The sequence below is a fragment of the Callorhinus ursinus genome, unplaced genomic scaffold (assembly GCF_003265705.2).
Source record: "Callorhinus ursinus isolate GAN/ISIS: 27379988/994484 unplaced genomic scaffold, GSC_fseal_2.0 scaffold24, whole genome shotgun sequence".
Classification (NCBI taxonomy): Eukaryota; Metazoa; Chordata; class Mammalia; order Carnivora; family Otariidae; genus Callorhinus; species Callorhinus ursinus.
In genome coordinates, this window is record NW_027397086.1 from 23,566,914 (window position 1) to 23,591,080 (window position 24,167).

A 24,167-nucleotide genomic window follows, 5' to 3' on the forward strand; every position below is an offset into this window, starting at 1 on the left:
AAAGATGAAAGAGACTTAAATAGTACTGCCAGTAAATGCTGACTTACTGAATACATGCATTTAACTCTGCTCCCTTCCAAAATGCCATTAAAATGACAGTAAAGGGATTTAAAATATTTGGAGCTTGGAAGTGAGTAGGAGAGAGATAACTGACCTAGAAGACTCCAAAAAGCTATTCTGAGTCAACAGTGGAAAAGCCAGGAAGCATACTGACTTATGGCACAAAAAAATCCCCCAAACCTCAGGAATTAGTGGTATAAGATATCTCTGGAACTGGAGGTGACAGTGGGCTTAAATGGGAGAATTTAGTGCAAGGAGGCTCAAAAGCAGTTACACCCTTTGTGCAACTGAGCAACTAACTGCCCCTTTGTCTGCCCAGAAGGGTTGTGGCCAGGGGTACCCCATGGGAAACAAAAAAATTTAAGTGGAAGTTTACGTATTAAATATTGAGACCAACTCCCACCCAACTTTCTTTCCCCCTGTGTCCCAGAACTCTGGCAAACAGGCTAGTAATGCCCTCCATGAGAGAGGAGCAAACTTCTTTGGAAAAATCTGACCAGTCCAAAAGATACTGACACTGGGCATTTCCCAAGGAAAAAGGCCAGCCAGACCACCTTCCAGTGAAGCCCAGTCAACCATTCCCAAATGAATAGAATATTTTCAAACAACATTTTAGAGCCTGGTACTTAAATAATGAGCAGATAGCTAAGATTACTAGGCATTTAAGGAAAGTTTTAACACGAATGCAGAGACAAACAGAACAAAGTTGGAAGAAACAGATGATGTAGATAGAGAACTGAATTTAAAACAAATGTGCACACATATGCCCAGAGAGATAAGAATAGAAGATGCAAAAATGAAAAAGAATGTTGAAGAGAACAAAATAAAATACCCTAGGAAATTGAGAACTCACAGCAGAAATAAAAATGCAATAGAAATACCGAAAGAGAAATTGAGGAAATCTACCAGAATGTGGAGAAAACAGGAGTTCAGAAATGAAAGAAGAAAATTAAGGAACAGGGGAAACAGATGGGAAAAAAAATCAAAGAAAATTCAGGAAAATTTTTCCCAACTGCAAAACACAAATTCCCAGATTGAAAGACTCCACAGCGGTCAGCGTAATGGATGAGAACAGATTCTCAAAAGACAGATCACTGAAAAATGTCAGAATACGGGTTACAACGAAGATCCTCAAAGATTCCAGAGAGGATAAAACAAGTTGAATACCAAAAAATCAAGAATCAGAATGGCAACAGAGTCAACAGCCACCCTAGAAACAAAGACAACAAAAGAACAACACATTTTAAATGCTGAGGGACGGTAATTTCCAATCCAGAATTTTACATCCAGTGAAATCTAAAATAGGTAAGAGGTAGGAATAAAAGCATGCAAGGTATCAAAAAAAAAAAAAAAATTACCTCAAGTATCCCTTCTCAGTAAACTACCAAAGCAGATTTTACCAAATCAAGGGAATAAACCAAGACAGAAAAGACCAGAACAGTTAACAATGATGTAAGAAACTAAAGGCTTAAATACACGGAGAACTACACCACCATCACAGATAGGAAAACTCAGTATTTGCCAATTCTTTCTTAACTGATCTACAGTTTTAACGCAAACCAAATCAAAACCCCAGCAGGAATTTTTTTGGTAGGTATTGACAAGCTAATTCTAAAATGTATAAGGAAAGACAAAAGAACCGTAACAGCCAAAATAGTTCTTTAAAAAGAAGGAAAAGGTTAAAGGAATCACACTACTTGATTTCAATATACAGCATAAAGCTAGCATAAAACAGATGAATGAAACAGAATAGAAAGTTTGGAAATGGACCCACACGTATATGGTTGGTATCTAATCGCTTCTCGGCCTTTTGGCTAAGATCAAGTGAAAAAGGTACAAATGCAATTCAGTGGGAAAATGTATAGCATTTTCAACAAATTGTACTGGAATAATTAGACACCCATATGCAAAAATGCAAACAAACAAAAAACCCAACTTATACCTCAAACCCTCTATAAACAACTCAAAATGGATCACAGACCTTAATGTAAGATGTAAAAACAGAAAATTGTAGGGCAGTGTGTAGATCTAGTTGCTTCACTGGGGAAGTGATCCAAGGGTCTACCTACTCCTAACACAGTCAACCAATTCTGTTGTTTTCAGCCTCTTTTCTCACCCATGCCCTCAGGGATCCCTGGGCCTTAGATTCTAGGTGATCGGGATCTACATTTATGCCACCCCAAGGAGTTTGGAGAAGGAGCAGAAATAAGTGCATATTGAATCCACCATGTTGATCAGATTCACTGGTCTCATTTCAAGCAGAAAGATGTTCTGAACTCTTCCCAGATCTTGCAGTTTAAAGGCAAAAAAAAAGTTTTCTTCCTCCAATTCTAGTTCACCTTCTTCCCTCCTTTCCTTCATTTTCCTTACACAGAAAGGTATTTTATTTCATAAAATAAAGCCGCATAGACATTTTAAAAATATTAAGTAAATTTTTAAAAAGTCCATGGGATCCAGATAAAGATCAAGATCCCTGGTATGATGTGAAGGGAAATCTCAAATCAAGAGCTTTACAGTAGGCCTGAAAACCGGCCAGCCTGGACTGGAGCTATGGAAGAGATCGAGTCGGGAAATTGAAATTGAAATGAGTATCTAAGGTATCTGAGCTGACTCAAAGAAATTCACACAACTAGGCAAGAATTTAGAGGTAAATTATTCATTAAGTGCATAGAAAACTAGGTAAACAGCAAAACAAGACAATTATCTCCAAGAGCAACAAAAGATTATGTAAGATTGAGGAAATATTACATGACTCAGCTGTGAAGAACACTTACATAGTCATAATGTAAAGACTGAACACTGATCCAAACAAAATTATGATATATCTACAGCAGGAGGATAACAGGGTGTGCCCATGGGATGGGGCAAAGAATGGTGTTGCAAGAGAGCTCAATCTTCATCGTCCATAACAGGAGGCCAAAATTAATGCCAGAAACTGAAGAACCAGGAGGCAGCAATACACGCATGTTAGAGATACAGAGGCAAAAGCAAAAGATTTAGTTCAAAGATTTGAAAGTGATGGCCTCAGGGCAACAGAAATGGGAGAGACTTAAAAAAAAAATCCTGCTAGAAATGTTTGACTCTCTAAAAATATATGCATGTATAGCTTTGATAGGAATAAAAAAATAAATTTTAAAAGTCAAAGCATAGGAGGGGAAAAAAGGGGGAGCCCAGAATAGTACAGGATCTGGAATCATGACATGTAGAAATGGTTGTATAAATTAAGGGTTTTTAAGTTTAAAATACACACAAACTTGGCACACATTAAAGGCTGATTTCTATCTTCAGTTCAGTTATTCTACCTGGCTAAAGGGTGCAGAATCAGAACCAATAGTAAAGTTACATGGACACAAGAGCTCAGCTGTGCAAAAATGAAGACATTTCTACTAACTGCCTGAAAGCAGAATTAACTATCTCAGGAAGCAGTGAGCTCTCTGCTGATGGAGGTATTTAAGCAGAGCCTAAACAAAGTCCACTCAGTGGATATGATACCTTGGTGGGTTGGGCTACAGACAGACCTCAAGGCCCTGCCAGTTGTGGGATTCTGTAAAAGGATTTCATGTAATAATCTCCTTTGAATTAGTACTATTGTAAAGAAGGGCTAGGAACTCTGGTAGGTGAATAAGCTTAGGCACTTAGGGCATGTGTGTCTCTTCCTTCTATACCACCTTCTTTTAGCTTTTGACTTTTCATTTCAAAAGTTTTTTTTTTTTAAGATTTATTTGCGAAAATGCGCCCGCATGCGCGCGCAAAAGAGAGATAGAGAGAGAGGAGAGAAAGTACGAGTAGGGGAGGGGCGGGTGGAGAAGCAGGCTTCCTGCTGAGCAGGGAGCCCACCTCAGGGCTAAATCCCAGGACCTCAGGACCGCGACCAGAGCTGAAGGTAGCCACTCTGAGCCACCCAGGCGCCCCCATTTCGAAAGTCTTAAATATATTTACATTTGGTTATGAATCACATAAAATATTTTTGGAAGCAGATGAAGTGTAAATACTTAGAGAGTAGAAGAGAAAATGCCCATCTGAGTGGGAGAAAGCTGGACGAGAATCAAGAAGCTGGTCTTATGTAGTGATAAGAGACAACTGAAGAACCCACTCTGGGCCCTGTGGTTCAGTGGCTGTGGGACATTAAACAGGTCACAGTACCCAGGTAGGTATGAGACTCTGGGACCACACCTCTGGTATGAGACAAGAGTACCTGGGCTTCCTGGCAGGGTGAAAGGACAGAGATCTGGGATTTAGTCAACAGATGTGGATGAGCAGCAAAAAAGAAGCCACCAGAGATTAGTGAACAACAGAATACCTTTGATTTGTTCTACTTTTAATAAAGTAACTAAAACCTTGCAATATCAAAGAACAAAAACCACACCTTAGCTTAAATGTTAGTCATTTCAATGCAGGAATAAAAATATTAAACATATGGGGCACCTGGGTAGAAGAGCATGTGACTCTTGATCTCAGGGTCGTGAGTTTGAGCCCCACATTGGGGGCAGAGATTACTTAAATAAAAACTTTAAAAAATATATTAGGGGCCCCTGGGTGGCTCAGTCGTTAAGCGTCTGCCTTCGGCTCGGGTCGTGATCCCAGGGTCCTGGGATCGAGCCCCGCATCGGGCTCCCTGCTCAGCGGGAGGCCTGCTTCTCCCTCTCCCACTCCCCCTGCTTGTGTTCCCTCTCTCACTGTGTCTCTCTCTGTCAAATAAATAAATAAAAATCTTTAAAAAAAAATATATTAAACATATTATAGGTACCATCTTTTCTATGGGACTACCTCGAGAGTCCATGTGACCAGTCTATAGGCTTCAGGGAAGCTTTATTTTCTAGTAAAGGACACTATTTTTCCCTTCACTTTGTGCAATAAAATACTATCACACCTACAGACACAATAAATTTACCCCAAAGTTCACTGAACTCCACCCTTACCAGTTAAGAACTGACACAGATCATACTACAAAAGTAATGTCCATTTCTAGCTCTTATTTGTATTTTTTTTTAAGATTTATTTTATTTATTTGAGAGAGCGAGCAAGCAGGGGGAAGGGCAGAGGGAAGAGCAGAGGGGGAGGGAGAGAGAATTCTCAAGCAGACTCCTGCTGAGCTAGGAGCCTGACGCAGGGCTCGATTCCAGGACCCCGAGATCATGACTTGAGATGAAATCAGGAGTCAGCTGCTCAACCAACTGCTAGCTCTTATTTTTAAAAATTAGTTAGAATCTACCAAGAAATTGTCAGCACTTTACACACTGTAAACGAGAGTAACTTGTGGCTAGCTAAGAAATAGAGGTGCAGGTGCACTCCAGCACTGTGGGAGCCCCTACCCTCCTCTGTAGGCTGTATACTTACAGAGGGAAAGTCTCTTTCTTGGTTAAAGCCAGTCCTTAGCAGCCTGACCAGCACACTTGCCAGTAAACACTGAACTGAACCAAAGCATGTGACCTGCCTGGAATGTTCTCTTTATTTTACCAACATTCTTGATGCTTTTCCTTTTTTCTTTTCAGTGCCTTCCCACTGGCCTCAGAGCTTCTCACTCCTGCACCACGGTCATGGGCAAGGGTGGTCATCTTTGCTGTGCTTTTTGTCCTTCCAGTCACACTTTGAACAAAATACACAGGATCTATAGCTCTACCCACTCTGCTACCAGACAGGCATTGTGAAGATGGGCCAGAAGAGCTTCCTTCATGTATTCTGCAATGTGAGCCAATTTAAAAAAAAAAAAAAAAAAGGAGGGGACCGGGGAGGCAAAGGCAGAAGGGAAGAGAAGCCTTCATTCTCATAAATCTATCAACCAGTGCTGATTACATAGCATACTTAGGCATGGACCAGCCCAGAGGTCTCTACTTTATGATGTGCCCTTTTTTTTTCCCCCTGACCGACTAGTATTAGTGTCTTCACTAAAAGTTCATTATAATGAAGGGACACATGCTAACAAGGTCAGGTTCATGATCACTAGAATTAACAAACATTTCAAATAATGGCCTTATATAATTTTCAGGTTCATTCCCATTTCCTTCCACCACAGGTTATATTTGTTTTAATAGTAACTTTGACAAGTATCTTTAGCATTCTAAACTGTTAGTCCCTGAATACCCCATCCCGCCATCACATTTATTCAGTAAGCATCTACTGCGGATCTATTATCTGCTTAGCCCCTATAACTACATCTCCATTCTCAATTCTTTCTCCAATAAAAGACAACATTGGATCACTAGGTCTACCTCTGGATGGCCCTTTGGAGTGGTAGGCAGCAGGCCCAGAGGAAAGAAAACCCCCAAACCCAAGTGGCTGGTTCCTTCTCTTGCAGTTGGCCCAGTTGGCCACACAGCAGTCTAGCCAGATTCCCAAATTACAAACTGGTAGGGTCCTTCTGTAAACTATTAACTCTTCCCTAACTTCTTGGGAGATCTCAAACCACAAATCTGAGAAACCATTCACATGAAGGCTTTTAGATTATAGTATACTCAAGAAGTGACTTGAAATTTATTTACATTGTTTTGCTAATATTTTAAACAACATGAAACTTGTGACGTGTTCGAACTCCGTTTCAGATCTGCTGAGAGCTTTCTACCTAAGGGTCATCTGATCCAAGAACATTCTTGTTACTACCACACTCTCCTTTGTTGTCACTTAAGGGAATTGAGAAGGAATACTTCAAGAACCATTTCTCAAAGTGTGTTCTGCACAACAGTTCCTCAAGATGTAATGAAAAGGGCCACCTGCCTGATTAAATGGATAGAGCTTGCAACTTTTGATCTCAGGGTTGTTGAGTTCGAGCTCCGTTGGAGGTAGTTTACTTAAAAATAAGTAAAATATATTTAAAAATAGATGTAATGAGAAAGTTTAAGGACAAATAAATTCAAAAGGTCAGTTATGCAAAGTTAAATTGGTTTCCTGGGGTTGGGGAAGGGGAGTGTGGGCCAATAAGCCTTTAATAGGCTGATATGCACTGTGACTCAAACAAAAGAGGTAAGGGAGATGTTGGGGACATGGTATGGAATGAGCAAGAATTTCCCAAACTTTTATGACCTGAGAGCCCTTTTCTTGGAAGACCACCTAGTAGCCCTGGTGTTTGGGGAGCACAGCCTTTGGAGAAACTCTTAAGGCATTCTTAAATAAGTAACATTTTTATCCTTACTGTGGAACAGCACCCATGGATCACAGAGCCTGGTAAGTAGCAGGTCAGAAGAAAGTGTTCCTCCTGCCCAGGAGGCTCCCTGCTCTGTTTGCTTGTTACTACAAGAGAAACGTGCCTTTCTACTTGCTCTTGGCAAGTTTCTAGATTAAACTGTATTATCACTACCTATTTAAAAAGAGAATTGCATTCAATTTTAAAATGAAAGTATTAAAGTATTATTTCTAAACTTTCATAACTGAAATCTACTTCAACCACCACGTCTATTCCAAAATGTTTTTCTTGACGTAGAAGGACGGTTAGTTTCAGAATGTATTTAATATGCTAGACCTAAAACTTGAGATCTTTAGAATTGTCTTCCAACACTTGACGTTTTTGGACTTGTCATGAAAATACAAAATCACATGCAAAACAGATTAAAAAAAACTTCAGAGCCTAGCAAGGAATAAAATTCTCTTAAATATGCTGAGTTTTAAGCACAATTTAGTTTAAAAAAAAAATCCAGCTTTTGCCCTAGTGGTGAAAATTTCTGCTTTTGTAATTTGATCCTAATGTGCATGCTAATCATTTGTGCTACAAAGTCAACTTCACTGTGGCTGTTTTCTTCACCCTTTCCTTTCTTACTGCTCTCCAGAGCCTTGTTCATACTCACTATTAAATACCACCAGAGTCAATTACACTAACCCTTTTAGAGGCCACAGATCTCCAAAGACTGACTAAATAAATATATATTCCTCACTTAAAATGATATTCTCAAGAATCTGAGTTACGGGGGAAAGGATACAATTATAGTCACATTTGGTAAACCTACTGCCATGATAGACTTATTCAGACTCAAGGTTTTAGAACAATCTGTACAAGGGCCCAGGAGGGAATGCAGAGCAGTCAAGGGTCCCTAGAGTCCAAGGTTTATAACCACCACTTACGCAGACCACACTCTGCTCCAAACTGTCATCTAGTTTGGGGTGCATTGATTTAAAACCAACACCCTTGGGGCACCTGGGTGGCTCTGTTGGTTAAGCATCAGACTCTTGATTTTGACTCAGGTCATGATCTGAGGGTTGTGAGACCAAGCCAGCCTTGGGCTCCATGCTCAGCAGGGAGTCTGCTGGAGATCCTCTCCCTCTCCTTCTGCCCATCCCCCCCCACCCTGCTCAATCTCTATCTAAAATAAATAAATGTTAAACTGATAAGAACAGATACTACACTTGATCTTAGCCAAATACATAAATGTTAAAAAATAAATAAAACCAACACCCTCGCCTACACACACACACACACACACTTTAAAGTGAGGGCAAGCAGTACACACAATCTCTGAATTTAAGTGACGGGTAAGTGGTGTCTGAGGTGTTTAATATACTATCCAAATGTAGTAGTCATCAGTACAGCAGAGAGAGAGGAATGTAGTGCAGTAGGAAATGTACGTGCTTTGAACTACTCCAGGCTGTACACTACTTGGGGGAACCTGGGCAAACTGCCTAAGCTTTCTCAGCCTCAGCTTCCTAATCTGTAAAATGGGGCTAACAGTGGCACCCCTCCCAGAGTTGTAAGAAAAAAATGAAATTTATTATAGGAGAGCACACAGGGAACGAGCACAGAGAAACCCCCAGTTCATAACCAGTCATCACTCATTCCCTAGTTGTCTGCTCTCGTATTTCATGCCCTTTCCTTCCCCTGAGAGATCACCCAACCTGAAAGCATCTCCTCTACGCACATGACTTAAAGCATTATCTGAAATCCAGTTCTAGGTCTTCTATTGCCTATGGGAAACTGCTAGCTACATGGAGGTATCAGTAGCGCCTCAAAACTCAGTGCACACAAAATTAAAGTCATCTTCCCTTCCCCACATGCTAGTCCCCATCTCCCCTCGCAATGCCTATCACAATACCCTTCCTCTATTGTATGGCATTCTAAACTGGCTTCATCCCACTCCTTCGTCCCACAGACCCAGATAAATCAGGAAAGTCTGTCCTATTTCAATTCCATAATATCTCTTCTCTGTTTCCCATTTGGGAAACACTGTTTGGTCCAAGATAGTGAACAGCATCCTGGGTGGCATCTGTTTCCCTTTCTCCCACTTCGAGCACAGCAAGGCTGTCATATTCATCTTCCTTAAATCACTCTGAAAAACCCTCCATGGCTGCCTATTTCCTTCCCTTCAAATGTTAATGCCTTCCCAACACATAACATCTCTTCTCTCTACTCTGGCCAGGTCTCCTTTGCAGTGAGTTGAAGGCTTCCTTGCCTCTGTTCAAGCTGTTCCTTTCATTGGAGTGCCCCTTCTGTTTTCCACTGAAATCTTGTCTTTCCTCCCACTCAAAGCCCCATCCTTTAGGGCCAGATGAACAGTCATTTTCAGGTAGCCCCCTCACCAACTAGTCCATCCTTTCTTGGTTTCCCCATTCCCTGAACTCCTAAGCACCCAGTTTAGCCTCTCATTACTGCTGCTTATTTCACCCTGAGCACTCATCTTCTGGACACAATTTAAAATTTTTAGAAGTCAGGGTCCCTTTTCCAAAACCCAAACAGGATTTTTTCCAGGGCAGCATTAATGGATACAAAGACATCTGACAGATTTAGTTTCCATTAATATGATAATGCTGGAGATATTTTCATGGGTTGTGCAATTTGCTATAAGCCTATACGAGACAGGTTTTATTACTGTTCCCATTTTACATCTGGGGAAAGTGAGGCACCAAATGTTAAAGAATTTGGTCCAAATAACCCAGCTGGTGACAGAACAGAACTGAAATTCAAACCCATGCAGTCCGGCTATGAAGCCCATATCTCATCAGTATAAGACGGTGTTCAATTCTATGGATTCTAGTGGCCCTTTGGGGTAACAGTAGGGAAAGGATTTCTTACAAGGAAGGTAGAAGGCCACTTATGCATTAAGGGAGGATCATTAAGCTGGGGATGGGAAATGAGACACATATAGACTTTTTTTTAGTATAAAAAAATTTTACACCAAAAATATTATATTTAAAATTAAACTCTTTTGCTATTATAAATAACACCAAATGGAAAGATTCTTGCATATAGCATTTACCGTACTTTTGGAGTACTAAATAAGGGATGTCTACTGCTTTTTATGGCTTTTGATATATGTCATCAATGTCCCAAGAGAGTCATTCCAATTTATTCAGCAAATCAATAAAGTACACTTGAGTCAAAACCACATGATTAATATTCTGTTAACTTTTACCAAAGTTGCAGGTGTAAAAGAGTCTCTGTGCTTTCAGTTAATTTGATTATCAGTAAGACTGAACACATTTACATATTAGTTTACTATTTCCTCTTCTGTAAATTGGCTATTTGTTGCAGAGATGCATTTTTTATGAGGGCTCTTTATATCGTAGATATCCTAAATAATGATGTGAATCTTCAGGTTTATTATTCTTTACACAAGAAAGAAAGAAAGAGAAAGAGAGAAAGAAAGAAGAAATTAAATGGAAGGGAAAGAAAAAAGGCACTCTCTTTTTTTCCTTCTCTATCCTAGTACATTCCACTCAGTATTATGGCTCCTTAAGTGCATCAGGGAGGGGTCGAAAGGAAGGAAAAAGAAAATGTTAGGGAAAAGAGAATAAACGAGTACCAAATAGAGATAAACACATACAGAAGAGGTAGACGAGAGCCAGCCAAATTGAGAGCCAGAGGGAAGAGGTTATCCAAACCCCCAAGATTCTCTTGAGGATCACTGACTGTGAGAATATTAATTAGCTACTTAACCATTATTCCAACCTTAAATGGTCTTCTTTATCCTGAAGCTATTCTGGACTCAGAACGGGAAAGAGGCAGTGGGGTGGGTAAAAGAAACAGGGGCTTCAGCAGTGGCTAGAGCAATATTCCTGGGAGAACAGAAAGATAATTGTGTGACTTCCAGCTATGAGCTGTGAAGTCTTATAATGGAGCTAGAAGCAAAATGTTAGGAAACACTGCAGAGGTGTGACTTTACAGGCAGAAGAAAATGGCAAAACTATGTAACAGGTACTACTGGCTGACGACCCTGTCACCATCCCCACCCTCTGCACTGCTGCCGGAGTTCTAGTGTTGCTCCACCCTCCACTTGACTCCAGGAAATCCTGGTTAGCCTAAGCCAACCAATGACAGGGTACTTGGTCTCCCCCCTGCTAGAAATTGTTTAGGGATGAGTATGCAACCCTCCTTAACTCCTACTAAAGGGAAAACATTGGAGGTTGTCAGCTCAGCAAAAGAAAGTAGGAAGAGCACATGCATCTTGGGATCATGAGGGCAGAGAAGTGAGGAGAAACGATCTTCCTTAAAATAAAATTTTTTTAAAGCAAAAAGAGAAGTCAGGTCCTCACTGACATCATCAAGCCACAACCAACCTAGAAGCCACATTACTTTGCAATTTATGTGAGATTAATTTTTTTAATATTTTAGCTATTTAGATTTAAGGTTTATTTTTTTTTAAGATTTTATTTATTCATTGGACAGATAAGAGACATAGCGAGAGAGGGAAATCAAGCAGGGGGGGTGTGAGAGAGAGAAGCAGGCTTCCCGCTGAGCAGGGAGCCTGATGTGGGGCTCCATCCCAGGGCCCCAGGACCATAACCCGAGCCGAAGGCAGATGCCCAACGACCGAGCCACCCAAGCGCCCCTTAAGGTTTCTTTATTTCTTACAGTGGAATTATCCTAAGTGATTCATAATGAAAAATCTTACAAGATCATCATCATCACAATGCTACAAAAAAAAGCTTTTATACTTTAACTGCTACTTGAACATCCTGAAGTAACCACCTATTTCCAATTTTTCTATCTTTTTGCTGTTTTCTTTATTTTTCGTTATATAAAAGTATCCAGAAATCAAACACTTCTGTTTAACAATTTTCAGTATATCTAACAACCTTAAAAATTAGACTAAAAATAACTTTTAAGAGTTTCCTTTCTAAATAAATGTCCAAAAACTTGGTTGTGAGATGTTGTAGAGAACAGCTAAAAAGAGTAATATTATTTTCACACAAAAAATAATTTCCAGTGATTCATCAACCAAAAGTTTTTTAAGTAAATCCTATTATACAACTGATATGAAATCAAAGAAGAGTCTACTGAGGCACCTGGGTGGCGCAGTCTGTTAAGTGTCGGATTCTTGGTTTTGGCTCAGGTCATGTTCTCAGGGTCCTGGAATGGAGCCCCATGTTGGGCTCCCTGCTCAATCAGGAACTCTGCTTGTCCCTTTTCCTCTGCCCCTCCACGCCCCCTGTTCATGTGCACACTCGCTCTCTCTCTGTCAAATAAATAAATGAGACAGCGAAGGAGGGAACACAAGCAGAAGGAGTGGGAGAGGGAGAAGCAGGCTTCCCTCAGAGCAGGGAGCCCCATGCGGGGCTCAATCCCAGGATCCTGGAATCATGACCTGAGCCAAAGGCAGACACCTAATGACTGAGCCACCCAGGCATCCCCCAAAAAAATCTTTAAAAAAAAAAACAACTCTCCCTCTCCTCTGCCGCTCCCCGCCCCCAAAATATATAAATCTTTTTGTTTTAAAGGAATATATCACAGGAAAAAATAAACTAAGGACCCCCCCACTACCACTGAGTATATTAAAACCTACTGAAAAGGGGCGCCTGGGTGGCTTAGTTGGTTAAGTGTCTGCCTTCGGCTCAGGTCATGATCCGAGGTCCTGGGATCGAGCTCTGCATTGGGTTCCCTGCTCAGCCATCTCCCTCTGCTGCTCCCCGGGCTCGTGCGAACAAGCGTGCGCTCTCTCTCTCTCTCAAATAAATAAATAAAATCTTAGGAAAAAAAATACTGAAAAATGCAAATCTCTTTCAAAAATCACCTTTTAAAAAGAGTACCAAGTTTGACACAATGCATAAATTCAAAATTGGACCATCATGCTGTGCTATTTTCCAAATAAATGTGAAAACAAAAAGTACTAAAAGGGAAGAAATATTACTGTGCCAGAAACTTTAACCATTTCCAGAGTGAATTCCCACAGTAGAAATAACAATGCCTCTTTAATGACTGAAGTTTTCACCAGTTCAAACACTTTTTCTTTATAACACCTTACATAAAGTCCCATCCATTTGTGCCTGCTATAAAAACGTCAGCACTGTAAATCCAACTGGCCCATTACTGGAGTGGACCAGTCTTTTCCCATCCACCTTGACCCGGGAACTTACACCTCTGTAAGTCCCCTTGCTTCACATATGACATGTATACCTGCAACATACAAGCTGCTTAAGAATGCTGTTGAGGATGCTATAGAGAATCTTCTTTCAAAGTCTTTATCCCTTTAAAAAATTGTTGTATTGAATTTTAAATCACCAGAATTGCTAAGGTAACAGTTCATCCACATCCGTTCATGGAAGGAAAGAGGACATTTGTTAATTTATGCAAATATTTCCTGAGCACCTATCATGTACCGGCAATCAACTTAGCACAGAGAATAACAGCAATGAACAAAACAGACATGGTCCCACTCTTTGTCAGCTCAGTCTAGACCAGGGGTCAGCAAACATTTTCTTTAAAGGCCACAGAGTAAATATTTACCCTTGTAGAGTCTGTCATAACTACTCAACCTTGCCATTGTAGCATGAATCAAGTAGCCACGGACAATATGTAAACAAATGAGTGGGATCGTGTCCCAATAAAACTATGTGGACAATGAAACTCAAATTTTATACAATTGTATGAAATAAATGTATCATGCAATAATCTGTTGATTTTTTTCCATTAAAAAAATGCGCACACACACACACACAATTTTAGCATTCTTAGCTTGCAAGCCATATAGAAACAGGTAGCCGGCCAGATCTGGCCCATGGACTATAGTTTTGCCAACTCCCAGTCTAGACAATATCAACTGTATAATTATTTGTTTTTTGCTTTAAGCACTCAAAGGTAAAATTTTTTTTTTTAAGATTTTATTTATTTATTTGACAGAGAGAGCGAGAGAGGGAATACAAGCAGTGGGAGTGGGAGAGGGAGAAGCAGGCTTCCCGCTGAGCAGGGAGCCCGATGCAGGGCTCGATCCCAGGACCTGGAATCATGACCTGAGCCGAAGACAGATGCTTAACGACTGAGCCACCCAGGTGCCCCTCAAAGGTAAAATTCTTAAGGTTATGAGAATTTATTGAGGAGACGTGGCCTGGCTTGAAGGATCGGGGAGGCTTTTCCAAAGAAGTGACTTTAAGGCTAAAACTTAAGGGATGAGTAGTAGCCAACCAACGGCCAGGGAGAAAACAGTCTTCCAGATAAGTGAATAGCAAGTGGAAAAAGTCCTAAAAGGAGAAGGAATACAATCCACTGAGGAATCTGTGAGGTTGGAGCACAAAGAGCAAGCATGAGGGGACAATGACACCAGAGAGACAGAGACCACCCCACAAAGAGTCTTGTTGGCTAAAGTCAGAGATTCTGGTCTTTGTCTTAAAAGCAGTCGAAAGCCATTAAAGGGTTTCAAGCAGGAGAGGGACACAATTAGCTTTGGATTTTTTAAAGATCACTGAGACTGCAGTACGGAAAGAAAAATTTGAAGGGAGCATGAATAATACAGGGAGATCCCTAAGCAAGGTTCTGGCCAGAGATGATGGAGGCTTAGACTGGAGTGTGGGCAGTAGAATTTAGAAGGTAAAAGAAGCAAGATGTGGTGATGAGATACGGAGGAATGAAAGGTAGGCCCCTGCATGCCTCAGTTTCCAGTTTCCACAGCAGGATATTGGTATCCTTCAGTGAACCAGAGATTCTGAAAAGATGAGTGTGTGTACAAATTTTGAGTTCAGTTTTTGACATGCTGAGTTTGAGTTGCCTATGAGATATCCTCGTGGAAGTGCTAAGTAATCAGTTGGATATTAGGATCAGAAGCCGGGACAGAGTTTCTTTCAATTCAGTAATTCAGTTTGGGAATTGTCAGCATACAGATTGTAATTGAAACCATAAGAGGAGATGAAGTTACCTAAAGAAAGGCTATGTTCTCAGTGGTTTTTAACTTGACGGCAGAGGAGAATCACCAAGGGAACTTTGAAAGATTTTGATGCCCAGGCAGTGACCTTGAACCAATGAAATCAGTCTCTGGGAGTAGGACCCAAGCATCAGTGTTCTTTAAAGTTATCTAAGTATTTCTAATGTACAGCCCAGATTGCAAAGATAAGAGGACTTAAAACATTAAGAATTAACTGGAGTGCGGAAAGATCAAGAGATTAAGAGAGTAGGTTTCTAGTCCCAGCTACCTCATAACAGATTTCTCCGACCTCAGACTACTTCATAGCTTCTCAATTCTAGTTTAGCTTAACAGAAAGGTGAGATAGTAGGACTGGTTTATCTCTAATATCCCCTAGAGTCCCAAAAATCTGAGCCGAAGTTACAACATGGAAATATTTCTTCTTCTTGGGGGGCACGGGGGAAGGGAAGGGAGGGTGTGGAGGGTTATGGAGAAACACAGCTATTAACCAATTACCAGAGCATAATAGAGAATGCCTTTTTATAAAGAATTATCCTCCCAAGTCAGTAACATTTCTAAATGATAGGATGAACACATCAAATAGTATTTGATAGCATTTGTGAAGCCTGGGAACATTCTAGCTAGACTAGTTTTGCTATATTATACTATGTTGTTCCACAGCTAGGACCTGCATGAAGTTCAAAATGGTGCCATGAATTTAAATTGGAAATTCCTTAATCCAAAATTTTATTGAGTGGACTTTTTCTAAAGATAGAGTGAGCTGCAATTTAAGATTTGGGAAACATGCATGTGAACACAGAAACACAGGACTGCGATCCAGAAGACCAGGATTAAAGTTTGGATCTGTCCACTTGGTAGCTGACTTTAGCCAACTTTCCTAACCTCCAGCTCCCAATTTCTTCAGCTGTACAATGAAAGTAGAGTCAACTTCAGAGTTACTGTAGAAATTACAACACGAAAATCACTGTGGAAAATAGCTATACAAAAAGCATTAGCATTTTTACATTATTTTCCAATTTTAACAGTAACTTTGATTTACATATTTTGAGGATCTTCTATACTAACAGCACAGTATTCAGAAGAAGAAAAATAAACTGTCTTCATGCCATGACTTTTTTATCCCAGAAAGTCTACTTTGCTGGACATAGTTTAATGGAACAACTTAGTTTCTGTTGGGAAAACCCACTACACTCTTCAAATGCCATTTTTATCATCTGACTTCAAATTCCACAAAGCAGATGGAGACTACAGTATTATTAAAATCTGTTAAGGAAAAGTTAACATACTCAAGAAGTTAACCAGTATTACTGAACCACTTGACTGTTTTTTATTACTCCCTAGACAAGACAGAAGAGCTACAAAAAGACAGTTAAATTTATAGCTCTCAATTTGAGGACCATGGGACAAGACAGTAGACAAGTACAACTTCTCCTAAAGTCAGACAGACGAGGGCTGGTTTGTTCAACCAGAAAGACTGTCCTCCATCCTTCTCACAATTTCTAAGGTTAGAACTGAAGGACACAGAACTTCAGAGCACTTGCAGAATCTCCTGGCCTCCAAAGCACTGCTGTGAGAAATAATGATCTAGCCATTAACAACAAAGACTTATGGCAATTTGCTAAGTAATCTTTGGAAAGCCTGCTTCATTCAAACTGGTTTGTCAATGGGAAAGAACATTTCATAAATCTGAAGATTTACACATGAACTTTGAAGTTTAACATTACAAGAATAGAAATTATGTCAGGTTTAACAGAATAAATGAATTATGGAGAGTTGGGAATAAATTTTAAGAGTCTTAGGGAAGATTAGTGCTGTAAAAAGAAACTCAAGACTATCTCACTTTTACGTTCCCTTCAAAGAGATTTTTAGGCAAAGGCTATCATGTGTTGGCCTGTTTTGAGCAGTTACTAATATTAGCAAATAACTTGTAGTGGTCACTAATAAACATCATAATTAAGAGTTCTATAAAAGCCCTGACTCCATAGACATTCTTAAGACTCTTAGATGTACATAACTGATACAGCACAAATCATTTTGCCAATAATTTGCTCCTTCGGCAATGAAATACAAGTTAGTATAGAAGGTGACACTTCCCTTTGATCTAAATCCTAAAACAGGATAATTATTTTGATGGCAAATTATGATATCCAGACACTGCCAAGAAAATGCAAATAATATCAGGACAGACTACAAGAGATGAAACAGTTGGGAAGACCATAAACTCTTTTATGAGAGTCTACAACATAGCAAGAGACTAGGAGGAAAAATAAATTACATTTCAAAAGTGAATCCCTACCACAAAAAGGAAATGCACTATATTTACATTGATAAAACCTGCCAGAGCTTTAAAATTGCTGACGATACCACTGAGAAAAGCTAAGCTGAACTGCAGAGTACCCCGAAGCACGTTGTTTTGATGTGCTATGCAGGTTATCATTAGAGTTTGCAGACAAGCTTTTTAAAGATGCTACAGCCACTGCTCCAACTAAAATACAGGCATTGAGCAGAGCACCAGGAGAAAAGGAAAATCCTGCTCAATTCTGCAAACTGATGGTACCGTTGACAAAACAGGAAGGAATGTGGGAAAGGCAGGTCAATTTTAACTTAAACAGTTCAAATTTGAGCTTCAAAGAGGATGGCTTGGTGGAATTAGTCAACCAGCCCATGAAGTGAAACAGCACGGGGCTCAGGGCTGGACTCATATTCAATGTTACTTGCCAGCCAGATAGTCAAATGTGTGTGTATACATTCTGTTTATTGAGTACTGCTAAGCAACTATTCTGTACAAGGTATAGTGAGGCACTGCAATGGATACAAAGATGGGGAAAACAAAAGCAGCTCCTATCCTCAAGAAGCTTACAGTCCAGTACAAGGGATGAAAAGAAACACATTCTACCTGAAAATACAACTGAGGCATCTAAGAGAGGTTCAAAGCGACTGTGAAGTTGCATCCCTATTTTGTTTCAACACAACATATATAGATACGATATTATTCTAAAACTGGGGACACTCCTGAAAAGAGCATTGGTAACATTTCACAAATGAAGAATGATGCCAAAATCGCAAATTAAAAAAAAAAAAAAGATGACCAGCTCTTTGGCACAAAACCTCTTCCTCGATGCTCCACTGAACACTACAAGTCCCTAAAGCTGAACTTACAGGCATGTGACAGCTGCTGATTGGTTATAGGAATCTACAGAAGAAAAAAAAAATGCACCCCTCAGGGTGCATGACATGCATCTTGTCTGTAGAACATGGCATGAAGGAAACAGTGACTTCAAGAAGAGGAAAAAGCGAAGAAAATGTATGTGACAGCATGCTGAAAAGTAAGATGTGGAGCTAGTCACATGCAACACCTGTGATTAAAGCAGAGTTTTGGTCCAGCATCCATCCCTCCCAATTTTAACTGTTCCCACACTGAATAAGCCATCCACAAACTATCAATAATGTCCTGTTTTAAAGGCATTTCACCACCAAAAGGGGATGTAAAGTCACCCAGTTCTTAAAAGAAACGCAGTATGAAAACACCTTTTTGGTGAAAATAATATCTAAGTAAATGTGAGATGAACAGCACTCAACTAGATTCCCCCCTCCCCCAAAACTCCCTAACCAGTTGAAAGGTATTGTGTAATCCCACACCTTTAACTGTTAATATGAGAACCCTGGTCTTTCCACCTCTCCTCCATAACACCACCTATAGTTTTCTTGCCTATTCCAACTGAATAGGAAGGTTTAACTAACTAAACCAATTAGCCTGACTGATCCTAGTAGGGGAAACAACAACAACAACAAAAAACCAGTAAGCAAACACCCTTTAAAAAAAAGAACTGGACAAATAGGTTGGATACTTCATAAAACATAAATGTCCTCCATTCATCTGCAATTCTAGTCATTTTCGAACAGATCTCAGATTTTCAGAGTAAGTACGCAGGTTATTTAAAACTGAGTTATATATAGTCATTTAGCAGCCGCAAAACACTTCTGGCATTATCGCAGATGCTCGATCTCTGGAGGAAATTTTTTTTTTTCAAACTAGCATTTTTCTTCACCAAGAACCAACCAGCCTTTATTTCTAAAAACAAGAGCCCTTGTCTTCCCCCCAAAACAAACAAATCAAAGACCACAGTTAAATTCTACGCTAATGAAACTGTGAGATTACATCCCCGGCGTTGTCAGAGCCTATTTTTCATACAGCAACACGTTTGATGCAGTATTCCTGATTGCTTTTTATCGTATTTGTAAATACACTCACTAATCCACTAAATTAGGTAATTTACAAACAGGTCCTCTCAGTTATTAGTGGCCAGCAGTCAAGTTCTATTACATTTGATCCTTATACAGTTGTCTAAACATTTCCATCCAGGTTAAGGGCTCGGATCGGCAAGGGAGGGGGAGGTTAGCGAAATTTGGATGGGGGCAGGGAAGAAGCTGGGAGAAATCTCTGCATCTCAGCCCTCAGCGGCAACATTCAGCCAGTGCCCACAGAAAAACTAAATTCGGCTCCCCTTCCTCCTGTTACACTGGCAACAAAGAGGGAGTTTCCGTAACGCTCCCGTCACCCACCAGGTGCCCAATCTCCTTCCCAGCCTAGTGTCAGCGCTCCCGCAGGGGCCTCGGTGCGCGAAGAGGCCGCGGTGCCCAGGGTCAGGGCACAAAGGGGGGATGGGGTGCAAGGCGAGCGGGTGGGATCTGGGAAGTGGGCCGTGTAAGGGCTCCGGAACCCGCTTAAACACTTGAACCTGGTGTCGGGGGCGGCGGGCAATAGAAAGGGACAGAATATCTAATGGAGCAGAAACTGGAATAACGTGGAAAAGGGGTGAAGAGCCCACGCTGAGGGTACTCCGCCTGGGAGCACAGAAAACAGCCGGTGGATGAGGGAAGGGGAGACTCCAAGGAGATGGGAAGAGAGGCGCAAGGCCCAGAAGACGAGGGAACAGGGTGCCACCTGGGGCAGAGCAGAGAGGAGGCGCCTGTGTTGCTTCTACCTGCAGGCGGGCGGGACGGGCCGCTCAGGTGTGACTGGGAAGAGGCCAAGTCGGAAAGGGGACAGCGAGAGCCGGGGGCGTACTGGGGGGCCACGCAGAGGGGGCTGCGAGTTGGCAGCCGCGGAGCCAGCGCGGGGGCACCTGCGGGACAGGCTCCAGGGATAAGCGGGGGTGGGGGTCTCCGGAGCGCACGGTGGGCTGAAGGGAGGATCTCGGGCAGCGGGAGGCAGCGGGCGCCAGCGGCGCGGCGCTGGGGAAGCATCCGGGCGGGCGGCCGGGAGGCGGGAGCCCCTCACCTGCGCGGCGGAGGAGGCGGAGCTGCAGCAGCCCATGGCGGGGCCGGAGGAGCCCGGAGGCGGCGCCCGGCGCGCAGCTACGCCCCGGAGCCCCTCGGCATGCGAGCCGGCGGGCGCCCGGGGAGGGCGCGGCCTGGCCCCGCACGGCTCGGCGGCGGCGGCTCGGGTGGCGGCGGGTACTCAGGAGGCGGCGCGGCTCGGGGCGGGCGCCGGCCACATCCCCCGGCGGCGGCGGCGGCAGCGGCTGCGCGGCTCCTGCTCGGCTCCTGCTGCTGCAGCTGCTCCCCAGCGGAAAGGGGCGGGCGGCGGCGGCGGCGGCGGCGCCTCCCCCTGTCCCCCGCCTCCCGCCTCCCGCTCCCAGTCCCTCTCCCGCTCCCTCTCCCGGGCCGCCGCCTCCTCAGCGCCGCGCGCGTCTCCCATCAGACTCCCCGCCCCCAGTGCAGCGCCGCGCCGACAGCCGGGCGGCGGCGGCCAAAACGAGGCCGGGCCCTTCGGCGCGCGTCGGAGCCTGCGCAGTGCCGAGCCTATTTAGCTGTGGCACCGAGGCAGCGCCTCGGAGCAAGAGGTCGCACGGGGTTGAGGCTCCCAGGGGCTGAGCGGGCTCGCAGCCAAAATGTGGCCGGATTGCTTCCGGACTCGAGAGGCACTGGCGAGGTATGCGGAGTTGCTCGCTTTCCCCACTGGACGTGCAACCCGAAGACCCTAAGGGTATCTTCCTGCTTCTACGGTTGCTTTTTATCCAGAGCAAAGTGTACACAATAAACCTTCCCTGGTGAAGGAGTGGGTGATAGAAAGCGGGGAGAGACAAGCATCTGTTGCTACTGGCCCCATTTTGCTGATGAAACTGAGCCTTTGAAGGAGACAGCCTAATAAAATGCACCCAAGGTCGAATTTTTTTATAAAGAGCCGTATATAGGGAAAAGGTAACAAGTTCGCCAGGTCTCTCATTACAGAGCCATGTTGGATCTGAACTAAACTTTCTTATACAGGATTGTCCACAAAAAAAAATAAGCGAGTATTAAGTCATTCATATTAAAAATATTTAGTGAGGACATACTAAGTTCCAGTAATTTATGGGAACTGGGAATAAAGAGGTGAACAACAGCAACAAAAAAATAGCTTCTGTTCTCTTACAAGTCCCTGTTGCTACATTAATACACTGTGTGGTAGCAACAAGTTAGAATAGGCGTGGTCAGGACCTTCAGGAAATTTACAACCGGGGAGTCCTTGGGAAATAGTGTCCGATGAGAACAAGTTAAAGGATCACAGAAATAGGGGTTCCTGGCTGGCTCTGTCGGTAGAGCATGCGAGTCTTCATCTTGTCTTCAGTTCAAGCCCCATGTTTGGTGTAGCGTTTACTTTAAAAAAGGGGGGTGAAAAGAAGCAAGTGAAAATGTGGCAGGAATAAAACTTAAAGATCAGGGCTAATGTTAAGAGAACCAGGTATCAGACACTATTATAAGTCTTTTACATGTTTCATTTCATACTGTCAAAGAATGTCTCAAAAACAGAATCAGAAAAGAAAAAAACAAAGTTTATTTGCAAAGTTGCAAAGGAGTGAGATTCTGGAAGGCCTGACTAAATGAGAGACAGCAAATTTTAGAGATTACTCCAAGTCTAAGGGAAAAAAACAGCACAGAACTAAGTTGACCTTATGTGCATTGAAAGCAAAGGAAAGTCAAAATAGAAACCTGGAGACAGCTAAAGAAAAGGCCAGAGAAGAATTCCTGGTTGGTGTATTCCAATACCATTTCCTAGGTCTGTGACAGGGGATGAATCAATCACCTTTCTAAACCTCTTTCTGGTCTTCTGTGAAATGTTAATAATAGGATGACCCGGAAGCGTTTTCATCAAGATTAGATAAGAAAGCAGCTAGTAGGTAGAGCTTGTACTCTGCGAGTACTCCCTGAGATAATCAATACTTCCTCTGCATTCTACCTATGTTCTCTTTCAGTTTGATCGGAGGGTGTACCATACCACTGGGCTAGTAAATCCTCGGTGTGTTACCAGTAACCATCAGGCCACTATATAGAAGTGAAAAAAATAAAACTTTAATGGCCCTAGTCCCAATTCTGATTATAAACTTCACAATTAGATTGTAAACTCCCTGAGAACAAGGGAAAGGATTTTCTCCTTTGTATTTCCCTCAGCTCTCTCAAATGTTTGTTGAATTATTCAATGCAGCCAGGAATAAAAAAACCTTCCCTTGAGATTTTCCCTCAAAGCCTCAAAGTACATCTTGTTTTTAACTGAGGGAGGAGGCTGAAAGTAAAATTACAGTCTTAAACAAGAAGCCATCTGTCTTCCTTCTTTATAATCAAGGAGAGGGGAGTTGTTTCTCTTAGCAGAGTCAATATGGGAGCATTTCTCTCAGATTATAAAAATCTTTTTGGCTAGTATAGTTATTCCATGTAGTAGCTAGTGCTTATTTTGTAATTAGAGCTGCAAAAGCGGATAAATACATAACAGACTGTGGCAGTGCTTCAGAAAAAAAAATGTATTTCACTTTCTTGAAGGTCTCTTTCGTAGATAGGGATGATGGGTGAATATAACTGAAAGGGAGTACGTTCCATTGTGCTTGACTGATAGGAACTTTTCCCTTTAAGGGTTAATGGAACTAGGAGTTCTAAGGTTCTGCAAGGTGCTTTGTAAATATACTAATTATGTATGTGTGCACCATATATGCATATGAATGTGATGTTTTAAAATTACACCTCGTCATTAGCATAAGAGAAACTAGCGGCTCCTGAATTGATATTCTGTACCTTCTAAGAAAGAGTCTCTTTCCCATCCCCCTCATACCCAAAGAAGCCTCAAAAAGGAGTGATTTAGAGGGGGACAAACTGCTGTTCCTTTTCACTCTTTCTCTTAAACAAGCACCTTCAGCCTTCAATGAAATTAAGTTACAGAAAATTCAGAAATCACAATTGGGATTTTTTTTTTTCTAGCCAGTGATCAAGGTACTGATCTCACCACCATGAGGTGTCTTCAAGGCAAGCCCCTGGGAAGGACTTAGTTTGTTTTTCTTTTGAGAAAAAGAGCGTTGTTGTTTTTTTTTCAACTTATGTAAGAACAGCATCTGCACTAACCAGGATAAAATTATAAGGTCTATCAATCTTGGTGCTGCAGGGTAAAAGCAGATCACCAGCTGAGCCAGCCAGAAATGCTTCCCAGAGGTCTAGTATTGCATAATTGGCCGTGTGAATTCCAGTTTCAGATGGAGGACTTGGTGCTGGTCACTCACGGTAGGAAAACACTGAACTAACGGTCTTTCCTATGATTTTATTTTTTTTTAAAGATTTTATTTATTTATTCATGAGAGACAGAGAGAGAGAGAGAGAGAGGCAGAGGGAGAAGCAGGCTCCCAAGGAGCAGGGAACCTGATGTGGGACTCGATCCCAGGACCCTGGGATCATGACCTGAGCCGAAGGCAGACGCTTAACCATCTGAGCCACCCAGGCGCCCTTCCTATGACTTTAATAATGCCTGACTCATTGTTCACATGACTGCATGTTTTGGGGTAACAAATATAAATGCATCTATGTATGCATATGCTTATAACTACTCAGAATCATTCTCTAATTTTTTTAATGGCATTTGGTGCTTTTGGCTGTGTTATTTACATTTTAGCACATACTGTGTTCACAGCCGCATCCCACAAGAGCACAGTTGATTCAGCAGAGCCCTAGCCTTCCAGATCTGCCTCATGACCTCCTCCTGGAAGCATTGGCATATCACCCCTGGGAAATGCTCCAGAAGAAAAACTAATTGTAACC

The 24,167-nt window shown here is 42.0% G+C and overlaps 1 protein-coding gene across 4 annotated transcripts in view; it reads right to left on the reverse strand.

The window, feature by feature from the left end:
• Positions 1-20,740, reverse strand: part of SLC44A1 (solute carrier family 44 member 1) — a 199,009-nt gene extending 178,269 nt beyond the window's left edge. The window contains exon 1 of one of the 4 annotated variants that reach the window (XM_025888362.2): positions 20,392-20,733. In XM_025888362.2, the coding sequence (XP_025744147.1) occupies positions 20,392-20,427 (36 nt within the window). In that variant the 5' untranslated portion in view covers positions 20,428-20,733. Of the gene's footprint in view, positions 1-20,391 lie in introns of all 4 variants that reach the window. The other 3 variants (XM_025888363.2, XM_025888361.2, XM_025888360.2) reach the window with 3 other exon arrangements.
• Positions 20,741-24,167: the final 3,427 nt, after the last annotated feature.